The 17,375-nt window shown below is 52.0% G+C and overlaps 1 protein-coding gene across 1 annotated transcript; it reads right to left on the reverse strand.

Annotated features, from left to right (window-relative positions):
- Positions 1-71: 71 nt before the first annotated feature.
- On the reverse strand, positions 72-16,144 carry Prss36 (serine protease 36). The gene is made up of 21 exons (XM_027948350.2): positions 16,108-16,144; positions 15,754-15,789; positions 15,519-15,551; positions 15,110-15,272; positions 14,359-14,639; positions 11,920-12,086; positions 10,344-10,593; positions 10,091-10,220; positions 9,457-9,713; positions 9,205-9,368; positions 8,571-8,808; positions 8,316-8,457; positions 7,738-8,003; positions 7,540-7,661; positions 7,003-7,283; positions 3,742-3,962; positions 3,478-3,495; positions 1,938-2,100; positions 1,415-1,686; positions 1,160-1,326; positions 72-1,029 (listed from the first exon to the last, which is right to left on the reverse strand). Exons 1-21 carry the CDS (start codon positions 16,142-16,144, stop codon positions 706-708), a joined length of 3,732 nt encoding a protein of 1,243 aa, XP_027804151.2. The 3' UTR covers positions 72-705.
- Between the last annotated feature and the right edge of the window lie 1,231 nt (positions 16,145-17,375).

Below are 17,375 nucleotides of genomic sequence, written 5' to 3' on the forward strand. Positions count from 1 at the left end.
GCTTTGGTCTTTGGAAGTAGAAGAAAGAGGCCAAGAGTTGACATTCCTTATTTCACTTCATTCACAGCCAGTTGTGCTCAAAACATTTTACTCCTTCTTGCTCCTTTTATCCCCCATCCCTGATCCCAAAGCCCCAGCCAGTTCCGGTGGGGGCTCAGTCCTCCGGAGTCCAGGATTCAGAGCTCAAGGGCAGCTTGGCAGCCAATGGGGCAAGATTGGGGCCTTTCCTGTCTCAAAGGCAAGCATGCCAGAAGACAGGAAGATGGCAAAGCAATGGGCTCATCAGGCAGGGAAGGTGGAGCACTAAAGCCTGAACTTCAGTGGGAGTCAGCTGGGTAGCTCCCAGTCTTCCCAAAACAGGTGGGAGTCAGGGCTCATTTTCATAGCTAAAGGTTCTTGGGAGCTCCATAGGAGCACAACCAATAAGCTGTGGATAGCTGGTGGAGGCAGCCAAAGGTTTTGGCCAGTACTACAGACTGTAAAACCTTTGATCATGGGTTTTAGTCCCAAAGAGCAAATCCAGAAGAATGGGTTCAAAGATCAGGATGGAACCCTGGTCTCACACAGTCTTGGGAGGAAGGTGTGGCCAAGCCAGACTCCAGGCCCAAAGGTCACAAGGGGCCAGGTTCTCTCCTGGGAACAGGCATATGTTCTTGGTGTACTGTGTCAGTCCTGCAAGCAGGGTCAGCTTCCAGAGTGGGTAGCTTAGAGCTCATGCCAAGAGTAGAAGAGGCCCAGGATCAAGCCCAGCGGCAGCAGGCGAATAGGCCCTAGCAAACTCTGTGCTGGGGCAGAATTGAAGGCTAGACTTTGGTTGCAGAGGTTGCCATCCGGCTGGGACTCTTGGATTTGGGGTACCACATGAGGCTGGAGTTCTGGCACTGTGGAGTGGATCCAGGAGGCATAGCTAGAAGTCAGAGTATACACACCAGGCCTGTTGGGGGCTCCACAGGCATCACCCCAGCTCACAATGCCGGCTAGGTACCAGAGGCCCTCCACAGGGCAGGAGAGTGGGCCTCCAGAATCACCCTGAGGAGAAAAACATACAACAGTTGTCAGGACCAGACTCTAGGCCTCCAGTCATCCATGCCAGCCCATCCAAACCTCACCTCCCAAGAGGCATTTGTCTCATCTCTTCTTCTGGGATCCCTGCACTTACTTGGCAGGCATCCTTGCCCCCATTCACATAACCAGCACACAGCATGTCCTGCTGGATAAAGTGAGGCTCTTCAGGCTTGGCATCAATGTTGTATAGGCAATTACATGTCTCACGACTGATCAGTGGCACTTCAAGTTGCTGCAGTGGCCTGGGGACCTGGAGACTCACTGTGAGGCAAAAGATGTTTACCTAGGGGCTCCTACCCTGAGTCAGGCTCCCCTCCATACCTCTAGGCATATAGTGCCCCCACCTTACCTGAGGGAGCCACATGGCCCCATCCAGTGACTGTACAATGGAGGCCATTAGGGAAGGAAGCATTGGCTGCAGGGAGGCAGATGGGCCGGATATTGCGGGAGAATGTGATGGGTTGATTGAGGCGGAGCAGTGCAATGTCGCCCTCTGAGCCCTCCTGTTGGTAGGTGGGGTAGGTGATGATCTTTTCCACTCTGCAGACCACCATATCGGAGCTGTAGGAGTCTAGCTGGTGGGCCCCCAGCTTTATCTCATAATCAGTGTGATCGTGTTCCCTGCATGCAGAGGAACAAAGGCTTGGGACCCTGATCACTGTTGTCTTAATGGGATCCTAACCCAGATTCTGGTGCCAGACAGCATTTTTAAAGCCCAATTTGTCCTGTGACCTCCAAACCTCCCTTCACCTCTGACTGGTCTTTCAGACTTTATTGATACCCAAATACCCTAACCTCTGACCTGGATTGACCTGCTTACGTTGATATCCAGACCATTTTCTACTCCCCACCCCGCCCCATCCAAGTAGTACCTGGGGAAGCAGTGAGCAGCTGACAGCACCCACTGCTCAGACACAAGAGACCCGCCACACACATGGACGCCATCATAGTAGATGCTGACCTGCCAGGGCCACTGACCAGGAGTTGCACTGCTACCACCTGTGATGCGTGCTTGAACAACTACACCACAGGGGACTGCCAGGGAGAAAGGGAAAGGGAGGTCAGGGCCTTCTAGGGCCTCCATGCCAGGTCCTTAGCCCTGCCATTCCAGGAGATCTGGTTTAGAGTTTGGGAAGTGGTTAAGTTCATGGTCAGCCACCACTTTGTCCCCGTGGTGGCTCCCCAGATACGGGCACTTCTATTCCTTGCTGTCGACTACCTGTTACCCAATTCAAGGCTCATGGTGATCTCCTTCCTCAAGCCTTCCTGCTTTCTATCTGTTCAACCCCTTAAAAATCTGAAGATTCTTTATAAAGCACAAATCTGGCCAAGTCACTCGGTTTCCAAAACCTTTTCATGGCTTAAGATACATTCCAGATCCTCCATGGCACTACCATCCGCTCCAGCCATCCTGGACATTTCAGTCACTTGTTTTCTGGATCTTTGCTGAAACCCTGAGAGCTGTCTATCATCTACCCAGGCTGGGAAGACATTCACAGTTGAGAGCCTTTCCCCTCCTTGCTCTGCTTGGCTGTGGAGATCATTCAAAGGGCAGCCTCTCTGTCACCTGTGCTGACCCTGCCAGCTGAGTCAGGCATTGCCTCTGTGCTCTTAGCTCTTAGGCCCCTGCCCAGGCTCAGTTGTTCTGGTGTCTATGATTCTTTCAATCACGGCAACCTGGGCATTCCTTAGGGACATTTCTATGTCCCCAATACTCAGCACAGTCCTGAGCACACAGTGAATATGGTTGAACAAATGAACAGAACTGGGATCCCATGATGTGAATAGCTAGTGTCTGGGAACAGACCAGCCCTTCCCAAACTAAGGCCCCAGTGTGGAGTTGGGCCCAGCTGCCCTTCACAGTCACTAGGAGCAGAGAAACTGCCAGCCAGACTCCTCTGCTCCTTCATAATCATGACAATAGCTAGTACTTAGGGAGTGTTCCAGAAGGCCCAGATGGGGCTTGCATTTCCTTTATCACCTAGAAAGCTCACTACCGCCCCTGGATATGGAGATAGCTCCATTTTAGAGGTAAAGGAATGTGGCCAGTAAATATGAAGCTGGGCCTGAAAACCAGTCTGACTCAAAGCCAGTGTGTGTACCTTCAAAAGACCCTGGATTTGTGTCCCTCAAAATGACCTTGAGTGCCCCACTTTTGGAGTCTGACATGGGTTTCAATAGAGTTCTACAACTCGCTGGCTGTATACCCTTAAACAAGTCACTGCTTCTCTGCATCTCAGATTTTTTAATCCATAAAGTGAAGGCTATATGCCCCACTCACAGAGCTATTGGGAGATTTAAGATACCATGGTGAGACAGTCCAGTAGAGGGTCAGGCCCTCCTCAGACCCACTGGGGAATATGAAGCCATGTCCCCTTCCTTCCCCCTCTTCTATTTCCCAGAAAGCCTTACCTTCAGTCGGGTCAGCTCCTGGAGAAAAAAAGAAAGAGGGAGGGGTAAGCAGGAAACTCAGAGATCCAAGACCCATTAGCACCTGCCACTTCTTTGGAGGACTGGCCCCTTTCCTAGTAGAGCCAATACCAAAAGGAGAGGGAAGCCAGCTCCAGAGAGGCCTGGGATTCTCAAGCCCAGGATAAGGATTGTGCACCTAGGAAGGATTACGTTTGCTCCCTCTTAGGCATGATCCCTTCCCATGCCCCACTCACGTGTACTTACCCATCCCCGTTTGGAATAATCCAAGAAAAAGCAAAAAGGCCATAGCTTCCAGTTGCCCAGGTCCTGGGCCTGCCCTCTGGCCCATGGCCCAGGATGACAGCCCCTGGGGAAAACACCAGGCACGAAAAGTAGGGCTGGTTTTGGCAGGATCTAAAACCAGGCTCAGAAGTAAGGAATCCCAGAATCCAGGTTGGGGAGGTGGATCAGGTGTCCAAGTCTGGCTTTTGAAACAGGGAGCAGCCAAAGTTGTGAGACGCCTGGGATTTCTGTGGTGGATGTGTCTCCGTCACAGCCTGGTCATGCAGAGACCGCTTCAGAGAGGTGCCTCCTTAGAGCAAGGCACCTGCCTGCTGGCCCCTCCTTTAGCCCCGCCTTCTTGGTTTAGCTCTGCTGGCTGTATTTGCCTCGGAGATCTGGAGTCTTTTCAGATATCTAGGCTGTGTGAGGGTTAGGGTGAGGCTCCCTAGCTCAAGGGCAGCCCGAGGCAAGGCCTGCAATCCCAATGGCTGGCCAACTATCCCCAGGTTTCTCAGTCCTTCAGACCAGTTATGCTCCCCAGGCCTAAGGAGGGAGGAGCCTCCCTCATTCCTTAGGCCTGGTATTTTAACCTAGAACACTGGGGTCTGCCCTGGGCCAGGGCCATTCCAGGCCTTTTCTCTAAACCCTCAGACTTCCTGCCGGTGGTGACTATGACTGGCCTTGCCAATCATCCCACAAGTATTTACTAACTACCTACTATGTGATGGACAAAAATGGGGACTGGCCTGAGTGCCCAGTAGCTGGAAAGGTCCTTCTTGGAAATGCCTTGAGAACAGAGACCTATGGGGGTTAAGCAAAGTTTTTGTTTGTTTTTTTTAATATTTATGTTTTAGTTTTAGGTGGACACCATATCTTTATTTTTACATTTATGTGGTGCTGAGGATTGAACCCAGTGCCTCCTGCATGCTAGGCAAGCACTCTACCACAACCCCAGCCCCTAAGCAAATTTGTTAACAAGGCAAGTATGGAAAAATTTCTCAAGTGGGGCATGCAGGTGGCTGAGGTTCAGGGAAAGAAGACTGGTGTGACTGGAGTTGGGGTCAGGCACATCCTCTGTGTGTGTGAATCTATAGCACTTGGAATATAGGTTGGACTCAAGACTGAGGAAAAGCAGACCCTCATGGGGTGTGGTGATGCATGCCTATAATCCTGTCGACTCTAGAGGCTGAGACAGGAGGATTGCAAGTTCAAGGCCAGCCTCAGAAACTTAGAGAGGTCCTAAGCAATTTAGCAAGGCCCTATCTCAAAAAATAAAAAGCAGAGTGTGGTAGTGCACACCTTTAAATCCTAGTGGCTGAGGCAGGAGGATTGCAAGTTCAAAACCAGTCTCAGCAATTTAGCAAGACCCTGTCTCAAAATAAAATAGTCCTTTTTAGACTAGTGGTGTGGTTCAATGGTGAAGGACTCCTGGGTTCAATCCCCAGTACCTGAATAAATAAATAAATAGGGCTACGGATATAGCTCAGTGGTAAAGTATCCATCCCTTGGTTCGATCCATAGTACCAAAAGAAAAACAGACCCAACTTCTTCCCAACCCTCTTTCCAGAAGTCTGGATGCCCAGGCTGGTGGTCAGAGAATTCCTGGAGTCAGTGAGCGTGTGTGTGTGTGTGTGTGTGTGTGTGTGTGTGTGTGTGTGTGTTTGGCGCTGGATTGGGAAGAGGTCGAAACTGGGGAGGAGAGGGTAAGACACTGGGAGTTGTGGGAAGCTTTAAGTAGAGGATGGGCATGTTCAGTGTTTCTGGGGGTGGCATGTGAGTAGCTGACTGGGTTTGAAGAACAGATGGGAATGTCCTTCCCTGTGGAGGACTTGGGGAATATTTTATGTTATATCTAGCAGCTAAGAATAAGCCTGGTCCTTTAAGAACCTTTGCCCTTCTCAAGCTCCCAGTGAGAATTTCCACCTTTCCTCTGAGTCCTGCCAACCCCGTTTTTCTTGGGGTGGGGGGACCGGGGATTAAACTTAGGTACACTCACTGAGCCACATTCCCAGCCCTTTTTTTTTTTTTTTTTTAATTTAGAGACAGGGTCTCACTGAGTTGCTTAGCACCTTGTTTTTATTTTTTTTGGTACTGAGGATTGAACTCAGGGGTACTTGACCATTGAGCCACTCTCCCAGCCCTATTTTGCATTGTGTTTAGAGACAGGGTCTCCCTGAGTTGCTTAGCACCTCACTGTTGCTGAGGCTGGCTTTGAACTCACGATTCTCTTGTCTCAGCCTCCCAAGGTACAGGTGTGCACCACTGTGCCCGCTCTGCCAACCCCTCTTGCATTATCTGCCTACTCAACTAGAGTTTTTGTGGCCCTAGCTCCAGGAGTGACCCCTCTGCCACCCACATCAGCTGACTTCTCCTCAGGTCCCTATTTTCCATTTTCTATGCTCATAGCTCACTTTCTTTATAACCCTCTCCTGATCCCCAGCCAGGGGTGTTTCCCACTTGACTGTGAACATACATGGACTTATATATCAGACTCCAATTGCACCAGGACTTGGAGGTTAGCAGGGAATATGGCTGAATTAATTCAGGGATGTACATTAGTCAGGGATGAGGTAGTAGAATTTACATAAAAGGGGCCCAAATTCTAGGAGCACTGAGCATGGATATACAAGTAGTGGACCCTGTATAAGGATTGTTTGTATGTTGGGGTCGTTTGTTTGCTGGGGACTGGAGATGAACACTTTGAGGCATCATTCATTAGTGTATGTATTAGGGGCTGGCTCTCCTACCCTAAGGGGCCTCAGGGCACTGTCTAGGGCCAAAATATGCTACAGGTGCTAGGGACACCAATTCTACTGGGGAGGTGACACACAATCAGCTGGCCACCTAAACTCCCCCGCCCTGGGGAAGGAATGAGGGAACAGCTGCCACGTTATCAGGGACACATTTCCTGGGCGCCCAAGACCTGACTCAACTGATGCCCGTAGAGGGAGGAGCCCTATTCCTGTGTTTCCCTCTTAGCCCAGTTGCTCTCAGCCCCTCAGCCTGCCCCTAGTGATGTCACAGGCCACATGTCTGTGTTTACACCTTTATTGTCTGCTCCTCTGCCACCCCCAAGGATTCCTGGGCCCAAAATAGCACTGAGGCCCAATTATCCAAAGCTGCTGCAGTCTAGATAGATAGGCCCTCTCCAGGCCTGGGAGAGCGTTAGCAGGTTAGACTACATTCCAGGCATGCTGAGTGGTGGGAAGAGAAGGGGAAGTGGCTCATGAAGCAAGGTCCTCTCAATCCTGGATCAGGGGAGTCAGTAACAGCAGGATCAAAGCAGCAGCCTTAGGGGAGCTTGAGGCCCCTGCCATGTCTGGGGGACAGAGGTCACTGCCTGTAGCGGGCCAATATGGGGAGCCACTAGAGGGTAGGAAATGGGCCTCCGCCACTGTTTGGGAGATCCAGGCTTCTTCAGGGCCAATGGCTGCAAACAGCTCCTGACTCCCTCGGACAGCCATGCCCATGAGAACCCAAGAGCCTCCCTCAGTCTGGCATAGGAGGGGAGGTGCTGAGGTCACCTGCAGAGTTGAAGCCAAGAACAAATGGATCTGTTATCCTTCCTCCTGGTCCACTGTACCTTCCCTTGGGTCCAGCCACAAAGCACTATTGGTCTCTACCCTTAGGAATCCTGGCCTCTGATCTTTCCAAGGTCCAGCTAGGAAGTACTGCTTCTTCCCATTTGGGGTCCAACACCCAAGAATTCTAATCCTGGTCTCTCCAGGTTCCAGCATCCCAATACTCCTTCCCCCGACCAGGATGCCTAGGTCCCTGTACCTCACACCTGTCTTCTTGCCCTTCTGCATATAGGACACAGAAAGTCCCAGGGGGCAGAATGCCCTGATAGAGGCAGTGACAGAGCCGTGGTGTCAATATGGAGACAGCAGTAGCTATAGGGACTGGAGAGAAGAAAGAGGGTTGTTCCAGGGTTCTGGCCTCCAGTCACTCCTCATTCCCATGATCCAGGGCTCTCACCTCGGTCCTGGGGATCCTTCCAGCCCAGCACCCAGCAGCTGGCCCCTGGGGGGACACCTCCTGGGTGAAGGCAGATGGGCAGGGCTGAAGGGGAAGGCTCTACCCGGGAGCTCAGCTCCAGGAGGGCCAGAGGGGGCCCAAGTCCCAGGTGCCGGGGCAGGCGAATGCTGATGACCAACCGGGATACCTGGCGGCCGTGTGGGAGGGGACTGGCCCCTGCCCTGCCCAGATACACTTCAATGTGGGGCACTGTTGTAGAGCCTAGCCTGTTGGAAGAAGGACTTGTGTCACCTTCTGGTTCCTCTCATTGCTGGTAAAGTCCTTTCCAGCCCAGGGGTAAGGGAAGAATGGTTATGTCACTAACTCCTTCATTATTCCTCTTTCCAAATCTCTCTTCTATCTTAAAACATCTCACACAAAAAATCCAAACCCACCAAACTGACAATAAAAGTCTCTCAAAGTAGTTTCCCTGTGCTGTAAGAGCCCTAAAAGGAAAACATCCCGCTATTGTAAGAATCCTTTGGATCATCTCCCATTTTTTCCCTCCAGCCTCTTACCTAGAGATGAGAGAGACCTACCTAAGGACACAGTGAGTGGCTGCCAGGACCCAGCCTGGGGCCACGAGGATCCCAGTGCAGACTTGATCCCCAGCCACATGCACCTCTGCCAGCCAGGGCCATAGCATTCCCTTCTGAGCTGCCTCAGGTCGCAGGCCACAGGCTAGGGAGAAGAAGTGGCCACCTAAGTATGAGTTCCACAGGTGATCTCTGAAGCCTCTCTCATAGATATAAGCACCTCCCGGAACTCCAAAGCCCCAAGGGTCCCCTGCTCACCACCATGCTCTGTGTGTGGGGGACAGGTCTGGGTCTCAGTCTCCTCCCCATCAGGGCCCCAGTCCCAGGCTAGCTGTTCCTCCAGGTAGGCTCCCCGAGTTACATGGCTGATCCATGGGCTATGGGTCTGCAGTGGGGAGAAGGCTCGGGGACGGAGACAGGTACTGGAGAAGTCTCCAATTCCAGCCAGGAACCAAGTCCCCTCCTCCCGACACATAAGGCTCCAATGAGAGTCATTCTGCAGCAAGAGTAAGGTGTGTTAATAGCATACATGTTTTGATCCTGTAGAGAACATCAGCATTCCAGGGGCTTTCCGGAACCCCAGATTCTCCATACGGAAACATAACAAGTCCCACCTCTTCCAAACTAGATTCCAGTACTAATTTGTGTAAGAATTCAGCCCTCACTTTAGGATTCTCCTTAAACTTTGGGGTAGACAGAAACCCCAACACCTGCTCAGAGTCCGCCCCAACACCCTCCCTACCATCCAGGATCCGGCTCCGCCCCCAATTCGATATCCCCGCCCCCATTTGGATCCCATTCCCGCTCTTAGCCAGGTTTCCTGTGCCTCACGCCCCGCCCTCAGATCTCTCAGTCTCTCCCAGGGGCCACAGACTTCGCCCATGTCGCTCACCCAGCAGCGGCCCGGCTCCTCCTCCTCCTGGTAGGAGGGGCAGAGTTGGTGAGGTGACTGTCCCGGCAGCGGCACTGACGCCCCCTTATGTCCATACAGACAGTGACACCACCAGCCACCTAACAAGTCGGCCTCAAGCTGAGCGCCGGGGCCAAGCGCCGGTTCTGGGAGGGGAAAAAGCAGGGATCTCGTGCTGTGGCCGAGTCTGTCCCCGCTCTGCCCCGCCCCAACCAGCGCCAGACTCCTGCGCACCCCCGCGGCCCCAGCGAGCCAGGCGGCAGCGGCTCCCAGGCAGGAAGTAGTGTTCCGGGTAGGGTAAGCACACGGCGCGCGGGCCTGAGCTCAGGTTCACGGGCGCGTCCAGCTGCAGCAGCGCCAGGTCTGAGGCGTCGTCCCACGTAGCGTTCTCGTGCGGTACGAAGCGCGACACCCGCTCCGGGCGCGGACGTGAGGGCAGCAGTACCCGCCAGGAGTCGAGGTCGCGGGGTGGGTTATCAGAAGTGATCGAGCTGCGGGATGGAGACGCTGGGGACGTGCGCATATACCGCACATACGGCTGGAAACCGCGCACCCCAGACTTTGATTTTTATCTCCAGGCTAGAATCCCTCTTCCAAACAGGAACCATAGCCCCACCCCAGTTCGAAACGTGTTCTCAGACTCCCGCATGCTGGATCGGACGTACACTACCCTTTTCCCCTCCCAGCTAGATTAGGACTCCTCTTTATGAGATGAATCCTACACCTTGGAATCTGATCCCGCGCTCCAGAATGCAGCCCCACCCCCCCACCCTCCACACCCGGCACAAAGGGCTGAACCAACTAGATGGAGTATCATGTGGATGGATGGAGAGGCAAGAATCTCCCTGTGCTGTGGATTCTCACTCACTCCAGAAAGCAGCTGGCAGGTGCCAAGACCCAGCTTTCTGATACTAGCGTTCCATGGCAGGTTCTGGATCCTGGCACTATAACTTGGGCCTCCCAGGGCCAGACCCCTGGTCGCCGAGCCTTGCCGCACTCTGAGGAGTGAGAGACCAAGCAAGGTTAGGGAGGCTTCAGAGCCCTACTTAACTCCAGCAGACTTCACCCCAACTCAAATCTCCCCAGTCTCCAACTCCCATCCAGGGCTCCTGCCCCCTCACCTGGCAGGGCAATGGTGCAGTTCTCCTCCCTGGATTCCCAGGGGCCTGTCTGGGATTCCTGGGGCTGGTTGGGAAAGGCAGGCCCAGGCTCCAAACCCATCACCTGTTCCCGGATCCATGTCTCATAGGGAGCCACAGCAGTGAAGACTCCAGGGCGGGTCCTCCTTCCACAGCCAAAGCCAAAGCTAGTGATTCCTGCCTGGAACCAGCGGCCACCTTCTTCACAGACCAAGGGTCCCCCAGAGTCACCCTAATAATAGGTGATTTGTGTTGGGGGACCAGCCCAAGGATGCATTGGCTTATTCTGGCGGGTGGCAAAGGTTCTCCACCTTTTATTGGCCTTACTCAGCCCCTTCTAGAAATCTCCAGTGGCTGTCCCTTGTTCTCTGTATTCCCTACACCTCTAAAGAAAAGAAAGCCTTGTAAAACCAAGACTGAGCAGCCACAGCCCAGAGCACCAAATTAACCCATTAAGGACCACACAAGCACAGGGGCAGTGGTGCAAGCCTGTAATCCCAGCAGCCGCAGCAGGCTGGCAGGAGGATCTTGAGTTCAAAGCCAGCTTCAGCAAAAGTGAGGCATTAAACAACTCAGCGAGACCCTGTCTCTAAATAAAATACAAAATAGGACTGGGGACGTGGCTCAGTGGTCAAGTGTTCCTGAGTTCAATCCCCGGTACCCCCACCCATCCCCCCAAAAAAACCCACACAAGAGAACCCTGAAGATCTCATTCAGAGTCTAATGATTCTTGTCCAACAAATAATCCAAATAAACCCTTGTCTTTGATTTCTAAGTTCACTCAATTTTGTCTTTGCTTTTTGTTTCTTTGTGGTACTGGGACTAGAACTTAGGGCCTAACAAATGCTAAGCATTCACTCTGCCACTGAGCCCCCACCCAGTTGTTAAAAAAGTAAATAAAAAATACCAGCATTAAGGAGGAAGATGCTGTTAGAAACAGGCAATCTGTCTATTCAGTAAAATGGGACAGATGGAAAGCAAAAAGGATGAAGAATTACAATGAGCAGACACTAGGGTCATTGGATGCTGAAGCATTGCCCCTAATGTATCTCTGTAACCCAGGTCAGGGTCAGCATCTCTGTGGCCTAAGGATATTTGTTTGTTTTTGGTGCTGGGATTTTTATTTTTGGTGTTATACCACTGAGGTACAACCCCATCCTATTCTATTTTTCATTATTAGAGTCTTGCTAAATTGCTGGGCCTAAAACTTGTGTTCCTCCTGCCTCAGCCTCCCAAGTGCTGGGAATTTTTTTTTTTTTTTTTTTTTTTTTTTTTAGGAACTAACCCTAACCCTAACCCTGAGCTACTGGGATTACTGGCTGTACCACTGTGCCTGGCAAAACTTTTTTTTTTTTTTGAAGTACTGGGGATTGAATGCAGAGTGTTGTGCATGCTAGGCATGTGCTCTATCACTGAACTATACCTCCACCCCAATTCCATAGGCAGTCTTGCCCGCTTTTTGCAGAAGAGACTCAGAGAAATATTTGTCTATTGCTTAGCTGCTTCCTACAGGTTAGGGATCTGATTCTGCCAGGTAGGTGCAGGGACCTTTCCTCACCTGGCAGGTGTCCCTCCGTCCCTCTGGGTAGCCAGCACACAGCATCCCTGGCAATAGCTGGAAAGTGAGGTTGAAGGGTCCAGGCTGGCTGTAGAGACACTGACAGGCAGCCTCTCCCAGAAGCCTTAGCTCTACTTCCTGTAGCACCCAGGGGAGAGGCAGAGGGTCTGGGGGCAGAAGCAGAGAGCAGATACTGTGAGGTAGGTATAGAGCACCCAGTTCCCCAGGGCTGTTTTGTCTCCTCCAGCTACCTCCTGGTCATCAAGATCCCCATGGCACCCTGGCCTACCACATTCACCACATCTTCTCATGCTTCTCTTCCCATGTTCTCATCTCAGGCATAGCCTCAGCAAGCATCCAGTGAGAATTGTCATGTGCAGGTTGTACACTGAACAAAGGTCCCAGCCAACAAAGTATACATGTAGGGGCTAAAATCATTAAGCTCTGAGCCCTGACATGGAGTTTTATTGGTCCAGAAAGTGCATCTTTTGAACAAAGATGTCATATAGACCACATGTGGTCCTATATTGAGTTGTAAAGCATGGAATCTGGCTGTCATCTCTAATCCCTTTCTCAAGCTGTCTTTTCTCAGTCAATTCCCAAGTCATTTGTGACTTCTCAGCATTCTTACAGCAACTACCCTAGTTCAGGCAGCATAATCTTGGACCTGGATGATTGACCTAGTCTCCTGACTGATCTATTCCCTAATCCACTCAGCACTTGTTACAACCAGAGGAATGTTTCTCAGCTTAGCCCTGATCCTACCAAGAATAATAGATGGATCCTGTGGTCTAGACATGGACCCTCAGCTATCCTGCTTTTGATGGAAACAAAGTTTTGGGATACAGAAAAGGACAGGGAAAGGCATGGACAGAACTCATTCCCTACCCACTGGAGTTCTGAGAAGTCAGGTGATGTCTGAGATTTGGGGGTTGTCCTAGGGATCTCTGGAGCTGGAGGGCTACTCTGTCCCTCAGTCTGACCTGAAGACCTTTATTGTCTCAGCACCCTTCACTCTAGCATGATGTCCTGGCCTTTCCAGGGTCCCAAGGGAAGATGGCCATCATCTTCCCCTGTCTTTCTGAAATACATGCTCTCTTCATAAAACCTTCCTAGAAAGCCCCTGCTCTGGGGCCCCACTGTCTGGTAGCTTGGTCATGTCCATGCATGTCTAGGTGCTCATGAGGACTTCCTTGTCACCTCCTGCCCTAATGGGGCCCATGCAAATAGAGATTATAGCATCTCCTCCTGCAGCACCCTCCCAAAGACTCCAGAACTGGCACAGTTTGATCATAGCAGATATTGGGGGCTTTCTAGCAAGGAAAGCTAACAATGGGTGATGGAGATGACAGAGAATGGAAAAGTAGTGTGTTCCCTCACACCTTCTATCACAGTGTTTGCTTGTTTACTGGATTTACTTTTTTGTCTACTTACTAGAATGCAAGCTGAGAAAGCAGAATTTTGTGTGTGCGTGTGTTTGTGTGTGTGTTTACTGGCACACACACACACACACACACATTTGTACTGGGGGTTGAACCCAGGGGTGCTTTACCACTGAGCTGCATCCTCTCAGTCCTTTTATTTATTTATTTAATTTTGAGACAGGGCCTTGCTAAGTTGCTTAGGGTCTTTCTAAATTGCTGAGGCTGGCCTCGAACTTGAGAACCTCTTGCCTCAGTCCTGAGTCTCTGGAATTACAGGTGTGTGCCACCGCACCCAGCTTCACTGGTGTATCTTTAATGCCTAAAACAATGCCTGGTACATAGGAGTATCCTAATCAACAGAATGATTGAATGAATGAAGGTGGGAGGAGGAAGACAGGCGGTGAGAAGTCGGAAGATGAGTGGGGAGGAAGAAGGATGGGAGGAAAAGAGAACAAAAACATTTGCTGCGCGCCTACTATATGCCAGGTGTTATGCTTTGGTGCTTTAACGCGGATTATGTAATGCAAAAATATCTAAAATGAATTAATTATAGCAATGCAGCTTTTCGCGCATTTTCCCGTTTAATCCACACAATTACCCCATGAAGTGAACACTACTGTTTTCCTTTTTTTACAGGAGAGAAAATGTACTGGGAGAAATGCTTTGTCTGAACTAGCAGAGTCAGAGCGGAACCTTAGTTGGACCTAAATCCAGAAAAGGAAAACCTGGAAGGAAGGTGAGGCGGGAAACGGGGTGTGTAGGCGATTCAGTAGTCTTAGTTTGAGAATTACCCGGGAAGAGGCTAGATGGAGAGAGATGCAAATTTTCCAGCTGTCTAGCAGAAACGCAGCCCCTTGGAGCGTTTTCGGGAGGGCTCTCTCGAGTCCCGCCCTCGGGCCCCGCCCACTTGCGAGAGCCAACTTTTAAGACACGCCCCCGCGGTTCCTCTGATGATCTTAAGGTAGGCTCAGACCCTCCGACGTCGACGTCTCCCGCCCGGCCCCGCCCCACTCACCTGCCTCCTGCACGTCCCCCCAGCCGGTGGCCCAGCAGGCGGTGCCGTGAACAAAGCGGTGCGAGGCTCGCGGCAGGCAGATGGGTTGCACGGTGGGGCCCAGCTTGGCGGGCGAAGCCAGGCGCAGCAGGGCCAAATCGGAGCCAAGTTCCACTTTGCTGTAGTTGTCAGGCACCAGGATAGCGGCCACGGAGCGGACATGTGTACCTTCCAGGGGCCCGTCCTGGGAGTGCACGCCCAGCAGCACCGACCACTCGGACGCGGGCTCCAAGGTCCCGTTCCTGTGTAGAGGCCATGAGGGGGTGGTGGTGGGGGCCTGGATTAGGTTAACCCTATGAAAGGGGTTGACCCGCTTGTGGATGAGGGTTCAGAGCTGGAGGAGGTGGTGAGGTCAGTGGGTACCCGGGTGGGACGGAGTCAGATTCAGATTTGGGGCTGAGAGGTTGAGACAGACTTCTAAAAGAGGAGGGGTGAGACTGATTTAGAAGTGGTGACTGGGGATTTTGTAAAAGTGAGATTCAGTCTCAGTGATATTTAGCGGAGTGGTGGAATGAGTCTGGTGACAATGGCCTCCCTTACCCAGCATCTCCCTTACCCATAACCTCGCAGAGCACCTAGTTTGGGGGACAGAGAGAGGAAGCTGGAGCAGCTCCGCTCTAAATTAGCCGTAATAAGGGGGAACAGGGTGAGGGATAAAGCTGTGGGGTGGGGTTGGCCTTTGAAGGACAGGGACTGAGTGGGCAATACTCACATCACGAAACAGTGAGCAGCAGAGAGAACCCAAGAGGGGGCGATGAGGGAGCCTCCGCAGATGTGGCCCCTGCCTTGATGCAGGCTTACTTGCCAAGGCCAGGTTCCTGGCTGAGCGTCTGAGCCCCCCATGATGCGGGCAGAGGGCTCAGGGTGCCCACAGTCTGCAATAGGGAACCCTGGGAGGTCAAAACCCACCTAATGATCCCCTACTGCAGAGGCCCAGGTAACTCAGGACAGAGCCCAGTACTCCACCCAGCTTCTGTTTGCCCATCTGAACCAAGAACCTGGAGAACCTAGGTACTTCTGAATTTCCCGGCACTTCCACCTCCCTCAGAGTGGAAATGATGGGTCAAGCCAGCCATAAGGTCTTTTTAGATCAGAGGACACCCAGGCTTCCTTTTCTTTACCCAGATCTTCAGGTTCTTCTGTAGGACTGAGAGCTGGAAACCAGAGGGTAAAAAGAGGTAGATAATTGGTGACTTCCAGCACCTGACACTGCCCAGGCCCGATCTTCTTCCTCCTCTCCACCCAACTCCTACCTTCCCAATTCCCTGTCCTTTCAGTCCCACTGCCAACACCTACGCTACCCAGCCTAACTTTCCTGCTTCTGCACATGACTTTCCCCCAGTTCAGCTGCCTTACCTGAGTCCTGGAAGGCTCTTGGGATGGGATTGATGGCTGGGAAGACAGGAGGCAAGAAGAGGCTGGAGAGCTGCACTTAGTAGGTGTCCTCCCTGACTCCCTCCTCCGTTTCACAGCTGCTCTTTGCCTTTGGCATCTGGGCCTCCTTTCTCCCTCCTGTGATACACTGTTCGTCTCCCTTCTGATATCTCCCTTCCCTCTTCTGACATCCCCTCCTCCTTTCTCCTCTGACATGGCATCCCCTCCCCTTCTGACCTCTCACTCTCTAAACAGAACCTGGGAATCCTGCTTCACAGTCTGCCAGGTGCTAGCATCCCACCCCCCTTGCCACTGTCCCCTATCTCCTGAGGTTACCGAAGATCACAAGTGGGAGAAACAGGTGCTGGGGCATGGCACACTAGAGTCAGCTGGAGGTACAGAGATGGGTGAAGATCTGCTTCCTGCCACAGCTCTGTCACTGCCTTGGCATCCTGTGACTCCTAATAGTCCCAAGAGCAGTCCCACCCTCCCTGGCTGGAGCCCATCTCTGGGAATCTGAGAGGATCTGGGGCTGGAAGAAGGAAATGGGGAGCCTAAAGTCCCCACCCAGACCTCTGAGAGTATCTCACATCTCTGAAGTCCTAGGTTGGGGGTGGGGGAAGGAGCCCTAGCTCCAGGACACTTGTTGGGGGGGAGGGAGAATTGGAGAAAACTATAGGCAGAGGTCAAAGAAGAGGACAGCCGGGAGTTGGGAGTCTGTGTACTAGGTCCTTGGTGAAGCAGGGCTTGGGTGAGCAGTGACCCTTGGGACAGGGGAAGAGGCCCCTCATTGGCATTACTCACCCGAGACCTCACCTCTCTTTGGGGTGTGGCTGCCCCAGTGGTTTGGCCTTTTCTTCTCACACAGCTCTGGTTACTGGTGTTGCTGGCCAGGTCTGAGACAAGAGCTCAGGGGAATTCAATCCTATCCCAACAAAAGGATCACAGATTTCAGCAGGTCAGGCAAGGCATCAGGGTTCCAAGAGGGGGCTGGGCAGGCTGGCAAGGCCGAAAAAGACTCTACCTTTCTCTGTGTTAGCGTGGGGACTCTCAGGTGATCTGTCACGTACCCTTTGTGTGACCTTAGGAAAGTCACTCAACTTCTCTGTACTGTATATCATTAAAAGCCCATTTGAGAAACATGACTCCTCAAAGAGGAATTTAGGAGAGTTTAGTGAAGGAACTATTTACAGAGGAATCCGCAGGATTAAGGGAAACCATCAAAGGATGGTGCAGCACCTGGGACTAGTAGTAATGAAGAGCCCTTGATACCTGGTGGCCCAAAGGGGTGGAGAGAGGGAGCAGTTTCTGGCACTTAGAATTGCAGCTTTAGGGGACAGCCTGCCAGTAGGAGCTGTGGCCTTCAGTAGAGAAATGCAGCTTTTCTCAGTCTGACCCAGCAGGGATGGAGCTTGGAAAGAAAAATTTCCATCTCACTCTTTCCCATCCTCTGATCACCTACCAGCTCCTCTCATTGTCTGATACCTACCAGAAGCCAGAGTGCTGGGGAGCCTATCTTAGAATAACAAAGTACCGCAGATTGGGTAATCTATAAAGAAATTTATTCTTCACAGTTCTGGAAGCTTAGAAGCCCAATACCAAGG

This window comes from Marmota flaviventris, chromosome 19 (genome assembly GCF_047511675.1).
Source record: "Marmota flaviventris isolate mMarFla1 chromosome 19, mMarFla1.hap1, whole genome shotgun sequence".
In the NCBI taxonomy this organism is placed as follows: domain Eukaryota; kingdom Metazoa; phylum Chordata; class Mammalia; order Rodentia; family Sciuridae; genus Marmota; species Marmota flaviventris.